General features: G+C 37.3%; 1 protein-coding gene across 2 annotated transcripts in view; it reads left to right on the top strand.

Moving 5' to 3' along the window:
- The window catches only part of RAB3GAP1 (RAB3 GTPase activating protein catalytic subunit 1), a 125700-nt gene that overhangs the window by 2899 nt on the left and 99680 nt on the right, over window positions 1–23121 (top strand). For both annotated transcript variants that reach the window (XM_032638613.1, XM_032638612.1), the window contains one exon: window positions 2346–2421. In XM_032638613.1, coding sequence (XP_032494504.1) covers window positions 2346–2421 — 76 coding nt within the window. The remainder of the gene's footprint in view (window positions 1–2345; window positions 2422–23121) is intronic.

Here is a 23121-nt window from a genome sequence, read left to right as displayed (position 1 = left end):
AATCATTTTTAAAATTTTATTTATTTATTTATTTTTGGCTGCGTTGGGTCTTCATTGCTATGCGTGGGCTTTCTCTAGTTGTGGCGAGCAGGGGCTACTCTTTGTCGTGATATGCGGGCTTCTCTGTGCGGTGGCTTCTTTTGTTGCGGGCAACGGATTCCAGGCATGCAGACTTCAGTAGTTGTGGCACGTGGGCCTAGTAGTTGCGGCACACGGGCTTAGTTGCTCTGCAGCATGTGGGATCTTCCTGGACCAGGGCTCGAACCTTTGTCTCCTACATTGGCAGGCAGATTCTTAACCACTGCGCCACTGGGGAAGTCCCAATATTTATTTCTATAGCTTCCATTTTGTCATCTAACATATGGACATTTTCTTATTTCCTCAATGGGCTTCAAAACATGATTTTTAATGGGTGCATATTAGTGCTTTGAATGGATGTACCATTAATTTACAGCTGGTTGCTGCAGTTGGACTTTAAGGCAGTTTCTAGTTTTTTACCTTTATAAATGTAATGTGTATTTCACATACAGATTTTTGCTCACGTATGCCTACATTTAAATTTTTTAGTTCTTTTTTTTTTTTTTTAATTTTATTTATTTATGGCTGTGTTGGGTCTTCGTTTCTGTGCGAGGGCTTTCTCTAGTTGTGGCAAGTGTGGGCCACTCTTCATCACAGTGCACGGGCCTCTCACTATCGCGGCCTCTCTTGTTGCGGAGCACAGGCTCCAGATGTGCAGGCTCAGTAATTGTGGCTCACGGGCCTAGTTGCTCTGCGGCATGTGGGATCTTCCCAGACCGGGGCTCTAACCCGTGTCCCCTGCATTGGTAGGCAGATTCTCAACCACTGCGCCACCAGGGAAGCCCTAGTTCTTTTTTTGCAAACGTGTTTACTTATTTCTAGAGCACGCTTCATAAAAACTGATAATTGCCATTTTAACCCCCTCAAAATATTGTATTAATTAATATCTTTTTTTAAATTTTAAAGAGGAGGTAATTAGAAGGTTCAGTTGAATCATAAAAACTCCCATTACTACCGTTACACCAAGAATGTAAATAAATAATATATAATGTCACTGACAGGAAAAACCTGTTACTTTTGAATATATTTTGACTAGAATTAACTAGTACTCTAGCAATACTGTGTAAGTGTTTTAGGAGAGCCGTGTTGCTGTTAGATTGCATCATGCATATACAGTGTAAGAAGGCAGCTTATTAGAGTAATAACAGGTCTTCTGACAGTGTCCTTTAATATGTATTGAATGCTGCTACTGAGATGTGACGGTGTTCATTTGCTGAAATTGAGCATGTTGCTGGTCAGCGTTCATTCTCTTTAATAGGTCTGCTTGATCATTAGAATTAAAGATCAGACAGTGAATAGTTTAAAAATCTGTTGATTATTCCTTAAAGCTGACAAATCTACTTTCAGTTTCTTGCCAGCTGTCCCTTAAAACTTGTTTTGTTTTAATGGGAAAGTTCCCAAATAATATTTTTTGGGGGAGGAGCAGGCAAATCAGGGAATTCATAAGTATCTTTAAAGGAAAAGTTAATTTAAATAGATCAGTTATTTGGAGGGTAGTGAAGAAATCATTGGCTTCATAATTATCTTTACTAGTATCATTTTAGTCTGTCAGTTTTCCTGTCTCAAATTTATTATATTCATTTCAATATGGAGGGATTTACTCTTATATTTTATAGAAGGCAGAACAGGCTTTGTTGATTGGCAGTAGACTTAAAAAAAATCAATCTAAGAAATCTAAACAATCTTGCATTGTTTTGATTCTTTTTTTAACAGAAACTTTAAATCCACGTATTATCAAGGGAATTTATTATTTTTTAAAATTTATTTATTTTTGGTGGCGTTGGGTGTTTGTTGCTGCACACGGGCTTTCTCTAGTTGCAGAGAGCGGGGGCTACTCTTCCTTGCAGTGCGCAGGCTTCTCAGTGTGGTGGCTTCTCTTGTCGCAGAGCACGGGCTCTAGGTGCGCGGGCTTCAGTAGTTGTGGCACGCGGGCTGTAGAGTGCAGACTCAGTAGTTGTGGCACATGGGCTTAGTTACTCCGCGGCATGTGGGATCTTACTGGAAAAGGGATCGAACCCGTGACCCCTGCATTGGCTGGCAGATTCTTAACCACTGGGCCGCCAGGGAAGTCCCTCAATCTAAGAATTCTTGGGCTAAAGATTATTTTCATTTTTATTTCACATCCATAAATTAGGCTAACAATACTAAACTTACTGAGCCTTCTTTGTTGAACGTGTTAAAATATTAAAAAAAAACTTTTAAAGGAATTATATAACAATAGGAAAAAATGTGGTTACATATTTAGAAAGTTTTTTCCTCTTTCCTAGGTTTATTTCCAAAATTGAAGAAGTCTTGAATGACTGGAAACTGATTGGAAACTCTTTGGGAAAGCCACTTGAAAAGGTCAGATCTATTTGCTGGTGTCTCTAAATGAGTATTTGCTTTAAAACTTCTATTTTTAAGTCTTTTGCTGCATTTGGTACATTTAAAGTAAATGCTTTTAAAGTTATATATAATCTATGAACATAAAATGACATCTGGAAGAACTTGGATTGGAATCTATGGCGAACAATATTTGTAAGATACTTGTGACCTGTTTTTTAAATAATAAAATTTTGTATGTGTAATGTCATTCTTTGTGAATGATTTTATTTCTGTTTCTCCTGATGTTTACTTCTCTCTTGCTTTCTCCCTTAGAATGTTCAAAAATAGTTTTTCAGATTTTTTTGGTCAGAGAAAAATTGCAACTACCAACTTCTTGGGTAGTATTTTGTGTAACTAATGAGGAAAAAATCTTGGTTTCAAAAACTAACTTGATTTCATTAGTAGTTATTTTACTCAGTTTTTGGTTTTTATGATACCACTAATAATGTTTGTCCTTCCCCTCTTCTTTTTTTAACTTTATGGATGTTTTGAGGATATTTGAGAATGAAAAAAAAATTCAAAATTGAGGTGAAACTAATCCTAATTTAAGATATTGATAGTTTTGCTCATAAACATGCTCCAAATGTTTACTGAAACACTCTGAGAACAAACCTAGATTTCCTGTATTTCACTGAAGGGAACTAACAATTTGATTTTAGGCTTATATAGATGCTCTCTTTGTTAGGTAAATGCTTTTCAAGTAAATTTGATCATTGTTTTTGTTAAAAATCTATTCTTAAAAAAAAAAAGAAAAATCTATTCTTAACTGCATTTTATCCCTATGTAAGGAACTCTCAATTCTCAATATTTGCTAGGGTTTTTCAGCTTTAATTGTGATGTTAGCAGAATTTGAGACTCTCAAAATATTATGATTTTTTTCTTTATCCACATGAATAAGAGCAGAAAAAGAAATCACATCATTTAATATAGTGTAATATATATACATTAAATCAACTGTGTTTAAATATTTTATGATTGTATTTTTGGATAGAGGAAATGTGAAGTTCTGAAACAGATATTCTATTCCACTTGAAACAAAGACATAGCAGTTGATATAAATGCCAATAAAAGGCAAAACAAGCTGGATATAACTGGAGTGGGAAGTGATTTGTACTATCAAAAAGAGAGCTAAACTGTGTATTTGTGAGCTCTGATATTATATTCCTTAATGCTTTGATTTACACATATTCACTGGGTATCCTTTATGTGCCATATCTGAAGAAGTAGTGAATAGGATAAGATCTTTGTTTGCCATTGAACATGAATTTTCATGAGAGAGAGGTAATTAATAAGTAAATAAGATTAAAATTCTAGATGCTAAATTCAACTTTGGGATTTAAGTTGGGTAATGTATTCAAAGTAGGTAGCATATTGCTATCAGGTAGTAGGGGCAAAAGGAGTGTTTTCTCCCTACAGGTAATAGTAAATAAATCACATATGGAAAATATGAACACATTTCAAGGTGAGCTGTAACTATGATGAATAAGATTAAAGAAAGTGTAAAGGAGTATATATATGCTGTATATATTCAGCATAAAAAAGAAAATTTAGAGCATGCCTTAGTAAGAGATTGTAGTTTATGTCATGGACAGTGATTACCAATTCTCTTCCTCCACTGAGGGAGAATTAAGAGAAATTATTATTTTTTTTGCGGTACGCGGGCCTCTCACTGTTGTGGCCTCTCCCGTTGCAGAGCACAGGCTCCGGACACGCAGGCTCAGCGGCCATGGCTCACAGGCCCAGCCGCTCCGCGGCATGTGGGATCTTCCCGGACTGGGGCATGAACCCGTGTCCCCTGCATTGGCAGGCGGACTCTCAACCGCTGCGCCACCAGGGAAGCCCAAGAGAAATTATTTTTTAAATACCTGTAATTATGGAAAATTTCAAAAATAGTATAGGGAACCCCCATGTGTGTGTCACTCAGGTTCAACAGTTCTTCTATTATTTCAATATTACCACTATCTACTCACCACCCCTACTAGATTTTTTTAAAATAGTTTTTTTAAATAAAGTTACATAATGCACAAAACTGCTTATTTTGTTAAATGTTTATATCATGTAAGATTCCTCACTCAAGATATTGGACATTTCTGTCATCCCAGAAATGTCCATAGTGAACCTTTCCACTTGATTCCCATGTTCCTCACTCATGTCTTCTCCCTGCAACCCACCCCCCCCCTCCCGCCCTTCCAAGGCATCTGCTGTTCTTTTCCTTTAAACCATAGATTACTTTTGCCTGCTCTGCGATTGGATATACATGCTATCATACAGTACATACTCTTTATGCTGGCTTGTTTTACATAATATTTGAGATTATTCTAGGTTGTTGCAGGTATCAGTATTTTTATTGCTGAGTAGTAGTCTGTTGTATGAATATACCACAGTGTGTCACTTGTTGACAGACATATTCGCTATTATGAATAAAGCAGAACATTCTTACATGAGGCCTTTTGTAGAGGTATGTTTTTATTTCTCTTGGGTAAATACCTAGGAGTAGAATTACTGGGTCATAGGCTAAGTGTATGCTTAACTTTATTAGAAATTGCTAGATCTTTTGTAACATTTTACCTACCCACTAGCAATATGTGAGAGTTTGGGTCATTTCATATTTTCACCAACAGTTGTTTGTTTTCAGACTTGTAAATTTTAGTCCTCCTAATGGATATGTAGTTTGTGGAATTAATTTCTCTTTCTGGTTTTACTTTTGTATTTCTGTGATGAATATTGGTATTGACTACTTTTTTCGTGTGCTTGTTAGCCATTTGTGTGTTGTCTTTTGTGAAATGTCTGTTGAAGTTTTTTGTCCATATTTTAAATTGGGTTGAGTTTTTATTGAGTTGTAGAGATCTTTTAGTTCTATTATATATTTTGCTTTTAAGTCTTTTCACAGATAGTACTTTTGCTAGGTTGTGAAGATACGTTGTCTTCTAGAATTTATCATTTTAGCTTTTATTTAGGTATATGACCCATCATGAACTAATGACATGTATGGTGTGAGGTGGGAATCACAGTTCAGTCTTTTACTTATGGCTATCTTGTTCTAGAACCTTTTGTTGAAAACAATTTTTTCTCCATTGAATTGCTTTGTTGCCTTTGTCAGACAGTTGACCTAGGGGGGTCATCTTCTGGAATCTGTATTCTGTTTCATTAATCTGTTTGAAAATCCTGATGTCAATACCACATTGTCTTGACTACTGTGGTTTAGGGTTTCCCAGTTTTGGCACTATTGAAATTTTGGGCCAGGTTGTTGTGGGGCTTGTCTCACGTATTAGAATTTTAGTAGTATCCCTGTCCTCTACCTGTTAGATCCCAGTAGCATCCTACCCATGGTGAAAACCAAAAATGTATCTAGACATTGCCAAATGTCCCCTGAGGTGCAAAATTGCCTCCAACTGAGAACCACTGAATAGCTTTAGAGTAAGTCCCAAATTTAGTTAATGTAAATTCTCTAGCTTTTGTTGTTTTCCCAAATCGTTTTGTCTATTCTAGGACCTTTGTTTTCATTATTAATTTCAGAATGAGCTTCTCAGTTTATATAAAAAGGATTATAATTATGCTGGGACTATGATTGGGATTGTGTTGAATTTATAGATTACTTTGAGAAGTAACATTTTGACAATCTTGAAGCTTGACATCTCTTCACTTATTAAGTCATCTTTATCGCAGCAACGTTTTATAGTTTTTGATGAGGTCTTGCATTTTTTTGTTAAATTTACTAAATATTTTATGTTATATGATGCAGTTGTAAATGGAATTGTTTTTAAATTTTCTTTTTCGTTTGTTTGTTGCTAGTGCATAGACATACAATGAATTTTGTATATTGATTTGGTATCTTGAGACCTGGTTAAATGTAAAGATTCATAATCTTTTTGTTAATTCTTTTGCATCTTCTACATGCATAGTCATTTTGTTTGCAAATAGGGACAGTTTTACTTCTTTTTCAATTTTTGTACCTTGCATTTCTTATTTTTAATTGCACCAACTGGGACCTTTAATAAAATTGTTGAGAGTAGACATCCTTGCCTCCTTCCCAATTTTAGGGGGGAAATGTCCAGCATTTCAATACTCAGAATTGTAGATTTTTCATATAACACAGGGGAAATTCTGTTCTTATTTAGCTGAGAGGTTTTTTTGAAATCATGGGTATAATTTATTCAAATCTTACTCTGTACCTATTGAAACAATCACATGGTTTTTCTTTCTTTTTTTTTTTTTTTTTTTTTTTGTGGTACGCGGGCCTCTCACTGTTGTGGCCTCTCCCCGTTGCGGAGCGCAGGCTCAGCGGCCATGGCTCACAGGCCCAGCCGCTCTGCGGCATTTGGGATCTTCCCGGACCAGGGCACAAACCCGTGTCCCCTGCATCGGCAGGCAGACTCTCAGCCACTGCGCCACCAGGGAAGCCCCTGGTTTTTCTTTTTTATTCCCTGAATATGGTTAAGTATGTTGATTAATTTTTTTTTTATTGTGGTAAAATATATACAGATGGTCTCCACCTTATGGTGGTCTGACTTAGGATTTTTCGATGGGTATGGTACAAAAGTGATACACTTAGTGGAAATTGTACTTTGAATTTTGATCTTTGCCCAGGCTAGCCTGTGTGGTACAGTACTCTCTTGTGATGCTGGGCAGCAAGCTGCAGCTCCCAGTAAACCATTCAATCACGAGGGTAAGCAGCTGATACACTTAAAACCGTTCTGCACCCGTGTAACCATTCTGTTTTTCACTTTGAGTACTCAGTAAATTACATGAGGTAGTCAACATTTCATTACAAAATAGGCTTTGTGTTAGATGATTTTGTCTAACTAGGCTAATGTTAAGTGTTCTGAGCATGTTTAAGGTAGGCTAGGCTAAGCTATAATATATGATAGATTAGGTGTATTATGTTGACTTAACGATATTTCTAACCTGTTATGAGTTTATTGGGCCATAATAACACCATCATAAATCAAGGACGATTTGTACTTATGGTTTACCACTTTAACCATTTTTAAGTGTAAAATTCAGTGGCGTTACATTGTTGAAGTTTTCATCAACCCAAACTGAAACTCCCCTCCCCACCAACCCAAAGCCCCTGGTAACCACTGTTCTACTTCTGTTTCCATGAATTCACTAATTTACGTCCTTCATATAGGTGGGATCATACAGTATTTGTCCTTTTGTATCTGGTTTGTTTCACCTAGCATACTTAATGTCTTCAAGTTTCATCCGTGTGGTAGAATGTGTCAGAATTTCATTCCTTTTTAAGTTGGAATAATATTCCATTGGATGTATATGTACCACATTTTGCTTATCCATTCATCTATCAATGGACACTTGGGTTATTTCCACTTTCTGGCTTTTGTGAATAATGCTGCTGTGAGCATGGGTGTGTAAATATCTGTTTGAGTCCCGTTCAGTTCTTTTAGATATGTACCCAGGAGTGGAATATTTGCATCATATGCTAATTCTATTTTTAATTTTTTTAAGAATTGCCATACTGTTGACTAGCTAAAAATACTGTTTTTCTTTATCTAAAAGTATCTTTATTTTACTTGATTTTTGAAGAGTAGTTTTGCTGAAGAATTCTGGCTGAAAAGTTTCCCCTCCAGTTCTTTAAAGATACAGTTCCATTGTCTTCTGTTCTCTATAATTTCTGCTGAGAAGTTAGATGGCATTTATATTTTTGTTCTAGCTAGGTGTTTTTTTCCTCAGGCTACGTTCAAGATTTTTTTTCTGTATCTTTTTAAGCTGTCTTAACTATGAATGTGCATAGGTTTATTTTGTTTATATTTTTCCTGTTTAGTTTTATTAATACTGAATAGGTAAATTTTTTGTTTTTCACCAAACTGGGGAAGTTTTGGCCATTATTTTAAAAATAGATTTCTGGCCTATTCTTTTTTTCTGTGATTTAAGTTATATTTGACTTCTTGATACTGTTCCACAGGTCTCTGAGGCTCTGCTCTCCTCAGTCTTTTTTCTCCTCAGATAATTTCTCAGGATTTATCTTCTGTTGTCTCCAGTTTGCTGTTAAACCCACTTAATGTATCTTACAATTTAATTATTGTAGTTTTTAGTATAGAATTGTATTTGGTTCCTTTTATAATTTCCAATTATCTGTGATTGCTTATCTCTAAAGTTGTTTGAAAATATTTTCCTTTAGTCCTCCAATTGCAACATCTACATCTTGAGGTTGGATTTTGTTTACTGTATTCCCTTGCGTATACGTCACATTTTTCTTGGTTTATTTGTTTTGTGTTTTTTCTGTGTGTATACTGGATAGTAATTTCTTAATTTTACGCTTGTATTTTGAATGAAATTTAGGGACTAGATTCTGTTGTGTTCTCTGAAGAGTATTTTTTTGTTCTAGTAAGGAGTTTGCTTAATTGGATTAAAATTCCATTCTCTTTTCAGTGGTGACAACAGCTGAAATCTTTTCTTTTAAGTTCCTTCTTTGTCACTGTACCCTGGAGTCTCTACAGCACATGCATGGTTTAGCAGTTAACCAAGATTTGGGGCAGAGTTTATATGCAAATTTTGGGGCTTACCCCCTAGTTGTGCACAGATTAGACTGCCATTAGGTCAGAAATTCTCATGGTGTGGTCTGAGGACCTCTTTTGGACCCTGAGAGCCTTTCAAGGTTGACAAGGTCTTGCCTTTTCCAACTATATTGTGTATGTGATGCCTTTGTTTCTTTATATGCTTCAGGAAGAACAATGGATTACAAAGAGTGAATGAAGGTGCAGATATGAGAATCCAGTTGTCTTTTAAAAACTATATAATAAAGAGATTTACAAAATGTAAAACTCTACCGCCCTTCTTGTTAATATTTTTTTGTCCTGGAAAATATTAAAATTTTATTTTAATAGGTAATAAGTTCATTGTCATTTTAAATGAATTTTTTTTTTTGTGGTACTCGGGCCTCTCACTGTTGTGGCCTCTCCCGTTGCAGAGCACAGGCTCCGGACGCACGGGCTCAGCGGCTGTGGCTCACGGGCCCAGCTGCTCCGCGGCATGTGGGATCTTCCCGGACCAGGGCACGAACCCGTGTCCCCTGCATCAGCAGGCGAACTCTCAACCACTGCGCCACCACGGAAGCCCTAAGTGAATTTAAAAATTAAAATTTTTTTCCTTTTTAATTTCTTACGTGGGGTACTCAGTACTTCTAAGAAAGTAAAGGAATCCTGAGGCAGAAAAATTTGAGACTGCTGTCTTAGACGAGAAGTTACAAAATGCAGATCTCATTGGATGCAGTTTCATTTTTTCATGGATAAACTGTCAAGTTTCTGTCTCCATTTGGTCACTCTCCAGAGCCTTGAAAACATGTGTTTTTTTAAAAAACAGATTTATAATTTTTATCTAAAGGAGGGTTAATCTGTCCAACCAGGCAAGGAGGGACTTCCCTGGTGGCGCAGTGGTTAAGAATCCGCCTGCCAGTGCAGGGGACACGGGTTTGATCTCTGGTCCGGGAAGATCCCACATGCCATGGAGCACCTAAGCCCGTGCACCACAACTACTGAGCCTGCGCTCTAGAGCCCATGCACTGCAACTACTGAGCCCATGCGCCGCAACTACCGAAGCCCATGTGCACTAGGGCCCATGTGCCGCAACTACTGAGCCCATGCACCGCAACTACTGAAGCCCATGTGCTCTAGGGCCCGCTTGCTGCAACAACTGAGCCTGTATGCTGCAACTCCTGAAACCTGTGTACCTAGAGCCTGTGCTCTGCAACGAGAGAAGCCACCGTAACAAGAAGCCCGTGCACCGCCATGAAGAGTAGCCCCCGCTTGCTGCAACTAGAGAACGCCCACGTGCATCAATGAAGACCCATCACAACCAAAGATTAAAAAAAAAAAAAAAAGGGGAGGAAGTGGCAGTTATTGACTATTAGCTATGGTACTGTGCAACATAATTGTGACTCCGCCTGTTAATCCTTAGACAAATTTTGGTGATGAACTATTACTGTATTTTATGGACAAGAAATGAGGCGTGGGTGCTTGTAGTAATTTCCCCAAAGTCATGTTGTCAGAAGTTGGTTTAAGCAGGATAGTAGGTCACGCTTGCCTTCAAAGACCCACATTTCTATTTTACTCTGCTCTTTTTGGCTTCAGAGATTTAAGAAAATGTAAAATTACATAAGGAAGTATTAGAATAGGTTTCTAAGGCAGATTTTGGAATTTTAGTTTCTTGGGCTTAATAAAATAGATAAAAATCTTGGTGGTATGAATATGATCCTGCTTGAAGACAAGGAAATTAAAGAAATGACCTTTTAAATTCTTTTTAGTCTTGTAATTTCGTGATTCTATGTATCTAGCAAAAATTTGAAGTACTTTTCATGAGATGTTAAGTTTAGGTATGGCATGATCTGAGAATAGAACTGTTTATGCTTTTTTTTTTTTTTTTTTTTTTTTACTTATTTTGGCTGCACTGGGATCTTCATTGCGGCACGTGGGATCTTAGTTTGCGGCATGCGGGCTTCTTAATTGCAGCATGAGAACTGTTAGTTGCGGCATGCATGCGGGATCTAGTTTCCCGACCAGGGATCCAACCTGGCCCTCTGCATCGGGAGTGAGGCATCTCGCCCACTGGAGCACCAGGGAAGTCCCAGTCAGTGACTGACTCTTATCTCACTGAAAGATAAGAAGAAAGATGGAAGAAAGATTATTATGGAAGAAAAATTCTTTCTTATGGAAGAAAGATTATTAACTTTAGAATATTAATAAAAGAAGAATGACTTTAATAGTATTGAAATGTGTTGAGATTTTTCATACCCACCCAGTAGACTGGAATGACATTTATTTCAGTACTTAAATTTCATAAGGCAAATGTAAAATAAATTTTAATTATAGTTTTGCTCTTGTTGAGAAACTTCCCAAACTACAGTGTAACAATAGGTCAGACTTGTGACTGATACCACCATTATAAACAATTTATATTTCTTTACTTGCCTTCTCTCCAAACACCGAAGTGTCACATGGATCATTAGAACGGGGGGAGTGGAGATTTTTTAAACGCTAAAGTTTTGGGAGACTAGACAGTTGAGGATTAGTCAGTGATGAGAATATGGTGTTTCTGAAATGAAGTAAATCAAAATGAAAGCAACATTGAGTTGCCTATAACATTTTTAGGAATAGGATTTAAATTAATGTTTATACTCTTTTTCCTTTAAATAGTAATCATAATGTCTGTAGCTTTTCTGGATATTATACAGAAGGAAAAATATTTTATATTTCCTCTTCTTTCAAATTGGAAGTTTTTGGAGTTCTTAGCTGTTACTGTGTTAAAAATTTTATTGTAATAAGTGGCAGATGATATCTTTAAGAGACAGCATAGCATAGCGATGAAGAGTACGGGCCCTAGGGAATTCCCTGGCAGTACAATGGTTAGGACTTGACGCTTCCACTGCAGGGGGCACGGGTTCGATCCCTTGTCAAGGAACTAGGATCCTGCATGCAGAGCAGTGCAGCCAAAAAATACATAAATAAATGAAGTGGTCCAAAAAAAAAAAGAGTATGGGCCCTACAATCATATGGCTTGTATTAGAATTCTAGTTTGTTTCTTTTTTTTTTTTTTTTTTTTTTTTTACGGTACGCGGGCCTCTCACTGCTATGGCCTCTCCCGCTGCGGAGCACAGGCTCCGGACGTGCATGCTCAGCGGCTATGGCTCACAGGCCCAGCCGCTCCGGGGCATGAACCCGTGTCCCCTGCATCGGCAGGCGGACTCTCAACCACTGCGCCACAAGGGAAGCCCCTTCTTAACTTATTTTTATTGAGGTATACTTGATGTATAATATTATATACATTACAGGGGTAGAGCAGTGATTCACAGTTTTTAAGGGTTATGCTCCATTTATAGTTATTATAAAATATTGGTTATACTCCCTGTGCTGTACAATGTATCCTTGTAGCTTATTTATTTTATACATAATAGTTTGTACCTCTTGATTTCCTCCCCCTTCCCTCTCTCCACTGGTAGCCACTAGTTCTTTATATCTCTGATTTTATTTCTGTTTTGTTAAATCCATTTGTTTGTTTTATTCTTTAGACTCCACATATAAGTGATTACAGTATTTGCCTTTCTCTGACTTACTTCCCTAAGCATAAGACCCTCCAGGCCTATCCATGTTGTTGCAAATTGCAAAATTTCATTCTTGTTTTATGGCTGAGTAATATTCCATTGTGTGTGTGTGTATATACGTATCTATATCACATCTTTTTTTCCTTTTTGCTATTTAAAATTTTTTATGCCATTTTTAAAGATTATTTTCCATTTACAGTTATTACAAAATATTGGCTATGTTCTCTGTGTTGTACAATACATCCTTGAGCCTGTCTTACAGACATAGCTGTTACCTCCCACTCCACCCCTATAGTGCCACCCCTCCCACCCCATAACCACTAGTTTGTTCTCTGGATCTGTGAGTCTGCTTCGTTTTTGTTATATTCACTAGTTGGCTGTAGTTTTTAGATTCTACATGTAAATGATATCATACAGTATTTGCTTTTCCCTGACTTGTTTCACTTAGCGTAATGCCCTCCAAGTCCATCCATATTGCTGCAAATTGCAAAATTTTGTTCTTTTTTATGGCTAATAGTCCATGTATATATATATATATATAGATAGATAGATAGATAGATAACATATCTTTATCCATTCATCAGTTGATGGACACTTAGGTTGCTTCTATGTCTTGGCAATTGTAAATAATGCTGCTATGAACATTGGGGGTCCATGTATAGTTTCGAATTAGGGTTTTTGTTTTTTCAGATATATACCCAGGAATGGAATTGCTGCGTCATATGGTAGTTCTGTTTTTTAGTTTTTTGAGGAAACCTCTGTACTGTTTTCCACAGTGGCTGCACCAACTTACATTCCCAATAACAGTGTATGAGGATTCCTTTTCTCCACATGCTCACCAACATTTGTTATTTGTGGTCTTTTTTTTCTTTTTTCTTTTTTGCGGTACTCGGGCCTCTCACTGTTGTGGCCTCTCCTGCCGCGGAGCACAGGCTCCGGATGCGCAGGCTCAGCGGCCATGGCTCACGGGCCCAGCCGCTCCGCGGCATGTGGGATTTTCCTGGACCGGGGGCACGAACCCGCATCCCCTGCATCGGCAGGCGGACTCTCAAGCACCTCGCCACCAGGGAAGCCCTATTTGTGGTATTTTTGATGATAGCCATTCTGAAAGGTGTAAGGTGATATCTCATTGTGGTTTTAATTTGCATTTCTCTGATGATTAACAATGTTTCATGTGCCTGTTGGCCATCTGTATATCTTCTTCGGAAAAAATGTCTATTCAGGTCTTCTGCCAATTTTTCATTCATATTGAGTTGTTTTTTTGATATTGAGTTGTGTGAGCCATTTGTATGTTTTGGAAATTAACTTTTTACCAGTCATACCATTTGAAAATATTTTCTCCCATTCAGTAGGTAGTCTCTTTGTTTTGTTGGTGGTTTCCTTTGCTGTGCAAAAGCTTTTAAGTCTAATTGGGTACCATTTGTTTATTTTGGCTTTTATTTCCTTTGCTTTAGGAGAAAGATTCAAAAAAAAAATTGCTACAGCTTATGCCAGAGTGTTCTTCTGCCTATGTTTTCTTCTAGGAGTTTTATGGTTTCTGGTCTTACGTTTAGGTCTTTAATCCATTTTAAGTTTATTTTTGTATATGGTGTTAGAGAATGTTCTAATTTCATTCTTTTACACGTAGCTTTCCCAGAACCACTTATCGAAGGCTGTCTTTTCTTCAATGTATATTCTTGCCTCCTTTGTCATAGATTAATTGACTCTAAGTGTGCGGGTTTATTTCTGGGCTCTCCATTCTGTTACACTGATTTATGTGTGTTTTTGTGCCAGTATCTTACTGTTTTTTGTTTGTTTGGCCATGCTGCACGACTTGCGGGATCTTAGTTCCCTGACCAGGGATTGAACCTGGGCACTTGGCAGTGAAAGCGTGGAGCCCTGACCACTGGACCTCCAGGGAATTCCCCATGCTGTTTTGATTACTGTAGCTTTGTAGTATAGTCTGAAGTCAGGGAGCATGATTCCTGCAACTCTGTTCTTCTTTCTTAGGATTGTTTTTCACTATTTGGGGTCTTTGAGTTTCCCAAGAAACTTTAAAATATTGGCTCTAGTTTGGAATTCCCTGGTGATCCAGTGGTTAGGAACTCTGCTTTCCTATGGGGGGCAAGGGTTCAGTCCCTGGTTGGGGAACTAAGGATCCTGCATGCTGTATGGCACAGCCAAAAAAAATAAAATAAAAATTCTAGTTCTGTGAAAAATGCCTTTGGATTTTGATAGCGATTGCACTGAATCTGAATCTGTAGATTGTCTTGAGTAGTATGGTCATTTTAACAATGTTAATTCTTCCAATCCATGAACACGATATATCTCTCCATCTGTTTGTGTCATCTTTAATTTCTTCATCAGGGTCTTACAGTTTTTCTGAGTGTGGGTCTTTTATTTCCTTAGATAAGTTTATTCTTAAGTATTTTGTTCTTTTTGATGTGATGGTAAATAGGATTGTTTCCTTAATTTCTTTTACTGATAGTTCGTTGTTTGTGTATAGAAATGCAACAGATTTCTGTATACTGATTTTGTATCCTGCAACTTTACTGCATTCATTAATGAGTTCTAGTAGTTTTCTGGTGATAGATTTCTAAATTAAAATTTTTTTATTGAGTATAGTTGATGTACAATGTTGTGGTAATCTCTGCTGTACAGCAGAGTGACTCACTTACACACATACAGACATTCCTTTTTTCATATTCTTTTCCATTATGGTTTATCACAGGATATCGAATATAGTTTCCTGTGCTATACAGTAGGACCTTGTTGTTTATCCTTCCTATGTATAATAGTTTACATCTGCTAATCCCACACTCCCAGTCCTTCCCTCTCAGGAATTCTAGTTTTAGTCCTTATTTCCTTTGTGGCATTGGGCCATCTCAATTAGTTTTTGCTGCTGCTGAGGTTGCCTCTCTTAAAAGTATTCACCAGAAGCTTTAAAATGATATTTGCTTAAGTAGAATAGAATATAAACTAATAGAATTACTTAACACTTACTTGCTATAAAAAGTATCATTTGCTTCCTTAGAGCTCCTAGAAGTTAAAAACTTAGCACCTAGCTGGGAAAAAATAAAACTACGTAATGTATTTTGGCTGAAAAGGTTCAGGTAAAGGTTCAGGTTTCATCAGAGATAGATGAGACATCTCTTCAGACATTTTTAGTTCTATTATTTCATAGTTTTTATCTTCTTTGTATATTTTAAAAGATTTTTGGGGGGCTTCCCAGGTGGCAGTGGTTAGGAATCCACTTCTCGTTGTGGTGGCTTAGCATGTGGTGGCTCTGTGCGTGTGGGCTTCAGTAGTTGTGGCACGTGGGCTCAGTAGTTGTGGCTTGAGGGCTCTAGAGTGCAGGTTCAGTAGTTGCTCCATGGCATGTAGGATCTTCCTGGATCAGGGCTCGAACCCACATCCCCTGCATTGGCAGGCGGATTCTTAATCACTGCGCCACCTGGGAAGTCCCTGGCGTATTTTAAAGTAAGTTAGTATTTAGTTGAATTTGTCTGCATTTAATTTTGTAGGTAGCCCTTTTCTTTATATTTTGATTTTATTTTTTATTTTTTTCCTCCTTTGACTTAGTAATTTTTCTCCTTTTTTCTTTGATTTTGATTTAGTAATTTGATTTTTTCCTCCTAATGAATTTTATATATACTGCAATTGGCAAGTCTAATGGGTGAGTCATTTTCTAAAAATTTGGTTGTAAATATGGCTGTTGAGAATTTTGACTGTATTTTTCTATAGTGAGGAGGAAATGTTTAAATTATATTTTCAGGGTAGTGCCCAAAATATTAAAATTCTCTCCCTATTACTGGAGCCATGTAGTCTCTTCAGCTACTTCCTTTTGTTCATTTATTGTTTTATTCACTTTTCATTGATTCATTTATAGAGTTCCTACTATGGATCAGGAATTGTTATTCTGCTTCCTATTGATTAAAACAACCTCTCGGCTTCCCTGGTGGCGCAGTGGTTGAGAGTCCGCCTGCCGATGCAGGGGACACGGGTTCGTGCCCCGGTCCGGGAAGATCCCACAGGCCGCAGAATGGCTAGGCCCGTGAGCCATGGCCGCTGAGCCTGCGCGTCTGGAGCCTGTGCTCCGTAATGGGAGAGGCCACGATAGTGAGAGGCCCGCGTACCGCAAAAAAAACCCCCACAACAACCTCTCTACCCTCCCTCACCTCCAGATTGTTAAATACTTTAACTCTTTACTCCATAGTCATTTTATCTATTCCTCAGCTATCAGTATAGTCAACCCTCCGTATCTGTGGGTTCCATATCTGCAGATTCAACTGAGGATCAAAAATATTGTAAAAAAAAAAAGTTCCAGAAAGTTCCAAAAAGCAAAACTTGAATTTGTGGCACTGGCAACTATTTACATAGTATTTACAGCTATTTATATAGCATCTACATTGTATTAGTTATTATAAGTAATCTAGAGGTGATTTAAAGTACACAAGAGGATGTGCATAGTTTCTGTGCAAATATTACACTATTTTATGTAAGGGACTTGAGTATCTGATGATTTTGGTCTCCTAGGGGGCTGTGGGAGAGACGTCCTTAGACCAGTTCTCTGCAGACACCAATGGAGGGCTGTATTCTTTCTGTTCCTCCCTCCATAAAGTGTACAACTAATGACTTGTACGTGTTCAAGCAGTTAATCCCAAATTAGATCTCTGAACTCAGTTGCTTAAGCAAGTTATGGTTGGGACTTCCCTGGCAGTCCAGTGGTTAGGATTCCACGCTTGCAATGCAGGGGGCATGGGTTCGATCCCTGGTCAGGGAACAAGGATCCTACATGCCATGTGGTGCAGCCAAAAATAAATAAATAAATAAAAATAAAAAATTTAGGAAAAAAAGAAAATTATGGTGGAAGTTAGGTTTTACCATTTTAGTAGAATTAGAGTTAAGCCAGTTTAAAGGATGAAGTTCTTTGTGGACAGAGGGAGTCTTAACCCAGTGTCTTAGGTCCCTTTAATGGGAGTTCTTAACCCAGAGTCTTAGGTCTCTTTAAATTGTGTACATGCTTAATTTTTTATACATGGTTAATTTTTAATGTGAATATGCATGATTTTCCTGGCAGATGGTCCAGAGCTTTCATTGGATACTTAAAGGAACCTGTGACTCAAAAAAGATTAAATAAAAGCTACTATTTTAAATTTTGTTTCGTATGCATTTACTATTTAAAAAATTAATGTATTTTGTTTTGGTTGAGTACATATCCAAAGGCTTACTTGATCATGAAGTTTTTTTTTTTTAATTAAATTTTGGCTGCGTTCTTTGTTGCTGCGCAAAGACTGTCTCTAGTTGCAGTGAGCGGGGGCTACTTGTTGCAGTGCGTGGACTTCTCGTTGCCATGGCTTCTCTTGTTGAGGAGCACGGGTTCTAGGCGTGTGGGCTTCAGTAGTTGTGGCACGTGGGCTCAATAGTTGTGGCTCGTGGGCTCTAGAGCGCAGGCTCAGTAGTTGTGATGCATGGGCTTGGTTGCTCTGCAGCATGTGGGATCTTCCCGGACCAGGGCTCGAACCCGTGTCCCCTGCATTGGCAGGCGGATTCTTAACCACTGTGCCACCAGGGAAGTCCGATCATGAAGTTCTGTACCCCACACACAGGTCTAATAATTTTTAAGTCAGTGAAATTTGTCCTTAATATACCTCTACCTCCCTAGTCTTTTACTCAGTCTCTGGTATCCTGGCCTCAAGTTTTGACGGTCCGCCCTACCCTTAAAATGTTGAATGCTCCAAAATTACCTACTTCTTTGCTTTGTTTCCTGTTTCTATCCCCATCTCCAAAATATAATGCTAATCTTACTTGGGTCAGTAGAGTGTAGTTTTTTATTAATTTATTTAAAAAGATTTGAATGGGTGATAATCACTTGATCTTACAAGAAGTATTTTGGTTTCGTATGTTACTAAAATGCTAAAGGAAAATAAAAATGAAATTGAAATTGTTACTCTTCCAGGGAGAGTTCCTTATCCTATCAATGACTAAAGTAATTCACAGGAACTGCTTTTGGGCTCCTAGCCTGAATTCCTTTCCACCATATAATGCTCAAGTTTTTAATGTTTTTAAGAGGACACCAGTGGAATTTCAGAAAAATGTTAGAAAAGTAAATAAACAGCTTTAGATTGTATGGAGAAATATTTGGGGGCAAGATATCTGTCATATGGCCTAGAAGGTTGTCTTCTGAAGTCAGTTTCCTGAAATTGTCTTTCCTGTCCTTTCCATTCTGTAGTTTTGAGGTCAGAATATTTTTATTAAAATTTAAAATACCCTGTAATTACAAAAATAATATAACCAAATCAAATAATGTTTGTATTTCAAAAGTGACAGTTTCCTCCTCATCACTTCCCTTCCGCCCATCTCCTTTTCAGAGCTAACAGTGTTTAACTGTTCGATATTCTACCCCGTGTGTGTGTGTCATACCTTTAAAAAAAAAAATGTTTTGTGCTACAGCTGCCTTTTTAAAAAAACTTTATATTTTGTTGGCTTTTTTCCAAGATAAGACACAGTCATTTATCTCATTATTTTAATGCTTGCATTGTAGTGTACTGTATAACTGTACCATAATGTCTTTGTTTATATTCCTATTGAAAGGATATTTAATTTTCATTTTTTGCAGTTGTAGCACTGGGGTAGTAAGCATTTTTGTACATACATTTCCAGACTTGAATGAATATTTCTATAACATTTCTGAAAGTAGGATTACTAAGTCAAAGGGAATGTGTTTTTTATTTTTGATAAATACAGCTTTGTTTCCCACCAAGATGATTGAATGTACTTCTGCACTCCTCATGCATGGCACATGAATGCACACATTTCCTCAGTCCTCCAACACGATTTTCATTATATTTTTGTCAATATAAAACTATCTAATTTTTATGTTTATTTTCCTGAGCACTGTTGAAAATGAGTGTTCCTTCATGTTTATTAAACATTAGAATTTCCCTTTCGATTGCTCATTGCTCATTATATACATTGACCAATTTTCTACTGTCTTATTGAGTTATAGAAGGGCTTTGTTAATAACTGTGTTTCAGATCTTTTGCCTAGCCTGTCATTTTTCTTTTAATTTGAATGTGTCTTTTGCATTACAAAAATTATAAATTTTTCATTTTAGTAAAGAATATAAGAAAACTTGTAAAAAAATTACCAATTTAACCATTGTTAAGTGTACACTTCAGGCATTAATTAAGTGCATTCACACTGTTCTGCAATGATTACCACCATCCATATCGAGAACTTTTTCATCATCCTGAACTGAAACTACACTCATTAAACACTAACAATATCATATGAGAGGAATCATCCAATATTTATGTCTGGCTTGTTTCTCTTAGCATAGTGTCTTCAAAGTTTACCCATATTGTAGTGTGTATCAGTTTCATTCCTTTTTAAGGCTGAAATAAAAGTCCATTGTATGTATATGCTACACTTTGTTAATCCATTCATTTATTTGTCATTAGACACAGGTTGGTTGTACAAATACCAGTTTGAGTCCCTGCTTTTAAGTCTTTTGGGTATATACCCAAAAATGGAATTGCTATATCATTGGTAGTTCTATTTTTTTGAAGAACCACCATATTGTTTTCCACAGCAGCTGCATCATTTTACATTTCCACTGAATGCACAAGGGTTCCAGTTTCTCCCCATCCACACCAACACTTGTGTTTTTTTTTTTTTTGTGGCCATCTTAATGGGTGTAAAGTGGTTTTGATCTCATTGTGGCTTTGTTTTGCATTTCCCTAATGATTAGTGATGTTGAGCATCTTTTCTTGTGCTTATTGGCCATTTTGTATATCTGCTATGGAGATGATTTTGCTCATTTTTGTTTAACATCTTTAATGGAGTATAATTGCTTACCAATGGTGTGTTAATTTCTGCTTTATAACAAAGTGTATCAGCTATACATATATCCCCATATCTACTTCCTCTTGCGTCTCCCTCCCACTCTCCCTATCCCGCCCCTCTAGGTGGTCACAAAGCACCAAGCTGATCTCCCTGTGCTATGTGGCAGCTTCCAACTAGCTATCTGTTTCACATTTGGTCCATGCCACTGTCTCACTTCGTCCCAGCATACCCTTCCCCCTCCCCGTGTCCTCAGGTCCATTCTGTACATCTGTGTCTTTATTCCTGTCCTGGCCTGAGGTTCTTCAGAATCTTTTTTTTTTTTTAGATTCCATGTATATATGTTAGCATATGGTATTTGTTTTTCTCTTTCTGACTTACTTCACTCTGTATGACAGACTCTAGGTCTATCCACCTCACTACAAATAACTCAATTTCTTTTCTTTTTATGGCTGAGTAATACTCCATTGTAAATATGAGCCACATTTTCTTTATCCATTCATCAGTTGATGGACACTTAGGTTGCTTCCATGTCCTGGCTATTGTAAATAGAGCTGCAGTGAACATTTTGGTACATGACTCTTTGAATTATGGTCTTCTCAGGGTATATGCCCAGTAATGGGATTGCTGGGTCGTATGGTAGTTCTATTTGTAGTTTTTTAAGGAACCTCCATACTGTTCTCCATAGTGGCTGTATCAATTTACGTTCCCACCAACAGTGCAAGAGTGTTCCCTTTTCTCCACACCCTCTCCAGCATTTATTGTTTCTAGATTTTTTGATGATGGCCATTCTGGCCAGTGTGAGATGATATCTCATTGTAGTTTTGATTTGCATTTCTGTAATGATTAATGATGTTGAGCATTCTTTCATGTGTTTGTTGGCAATCTGTATATCTTCTTTGGAGAAATGTCTATTTAGGTCTTCTGTCCATTTTTGGATTGGGTTGTTTGTTTTTTTGTTATTGAGCTGCATGAGCTGCTTGTAAATTTTGGAGACTGATCATTTGTCAGTTGCTTCATTTGCAAATATTTTCTCCCATTCTGAGGGTTGTCTTTTGGTCTTGTTTATGTTTTCCTTTGCTGTGCAAAAGCTTTGAAGTTTCATTAGGTCCCATTTGTTTATTCTTGTTTTTATTTCCATTTCTCTAGGTGGTGGGTAAAAAGGATCTTGCTGTGATTTATGTCATAGAGTGTCCTGCCTATGTTTTCCTCTAAGAGTTTGATAGTGTAAGGCCAGTTTGATAGTGTCTGGCCTTACATTGTGTTTAATCCATTTTGAGTTTATTTTTGTGTATGGTGTTAGGGAGTATTCTAACTTCATACTTTTACATGTAGCTGTCCAGTTTTCCCAGCACCACTTATTGAAGAGGCTGTCTTTTCTCCACTGTATATTCTTGCCTCCTTTACCAAAGCTATCTCCTTTATCAAAGATAAGGTGACCATATGTGTGTGGGTTTATTTCTGGGCTTTCTGTCCTGTTCGATTGATCTATATTTCTTTTTTTGTTCCAGTACCATACTGTCTTGATTACTGTAGCTTTGTAGCATAGTCTGAAGTCAGGGAGCCTGATTCCTCCAGCTCCGCTTTTCTTTCTCAAGATTGCTTTGGCTGTTTGGGGTCTTTTGTGTTTCCATACAAATTATGAAATGTTTTGTTCTAGGTCTGTTAAAAATGCCAGTGGTAGTTTGATAGGGATTGCAATGAATCTGCAGACTGCTTTGGATAATACAGTCACTTTCACAATGTTGATTCTTCCAACCCAAGGACATGGTATATCTCTCCATCTATTTGTATCATCTTTAATTTCTTTCATCACTGTCTTGTAGTTTTTTGCATACAGGTCTCTTGTCTCCTTAGGTAGGCTTATTCCTAGGTATTTTATTCTTTTTGTTGCAGTGGTAAATGGGAGGGTTTCCTTAATTTCTCTTTCAGATTTTTCATCATCAGTGTATAAGAATGCAAGAGATTTCGGTGCATTAATTTTCTATCCTGGTACTTTGCGAAATTCATTGATTAGCTCTAGTAGTTTTCTGGTAGCATCTTTAGGATTCTGTACATATAGCGTCACATCATCTGCAAACAGTGACAGCTTTACTTCTTCTTTTCCAATTTGAATTCCTTTTATTTCTTTTTCTTCTCTGATTGCTGTGGCTAAAACTTCCAAAGCTATGTTGAATAATAGTGGTGAGAGTGGACAACCTTGTCTTGTTCTTGATCTTAGAGGAAATGGTTTCAGTTTTTCACCATTGAGAACGATGTTGTCTGTGGGTTCATCATATATGGCCTTTATTATGTTGAGGAAAGTTCCCTCTGTGCCTACCTTCTGCAGGGTTTTTTTTTTTTTTTATCATAAATGGGTGTTGAATTTTGTCGAAAGCTTTTTCTGCATCATTTGAGAGGATCATATGGTTTTTCTCCTTCAGTTTGTTAATGTGGTTTATCACATTGATTGATCTGTGTATATTGAAGAATCTTTGCATTCCTGGGATAAACCCTGCTTGACCATGGTGTTTGATCCTTTTAATATGCTGTTGGAATCTGTTTGCTAGTATTTTGTTGAGGATATTTGTATCGATGTTCATCAGTGATATTGGCCTGTAGTTTTCTTTCTTTATGACATCTTTGGTTTTGGTATCAGGGTGATGGTGGCCTTGTAGAATGAGTTTGGGAGTGTTCCTCCCTCTGCTATATTTTGGAAGAATTTGAGAAGGATAGGTGTTAGCTCTTCTGTAAGTGTTTGATAGAATTCACCTGTGAAGCCATCTGGTCCTGGGCTTTTGTTGGAAGATTTTAAATTACAG

Source organism: Phocoena sinus, chromosome 7 (assembly GCF_008692025.1).
Source record: "Phocoena sinus isolate mPhoSin1 chromosome 7, mPhoSin1.pri, whole genome shotgun sequence".
In the NCBI taxonomy this organism is placed as follows: domain Eukaryota; kingdom Metazoa; phylum Chordata; class Mammalia; order Artiodactyla; family Phocoenidae; genus Phocoena; species Phocoena sinus.
The sequence above is the reverse complement of the archived record's forward strand: the minus strand, read 5'-3'. Positions and strand labels throughout refer to the sequence as shown.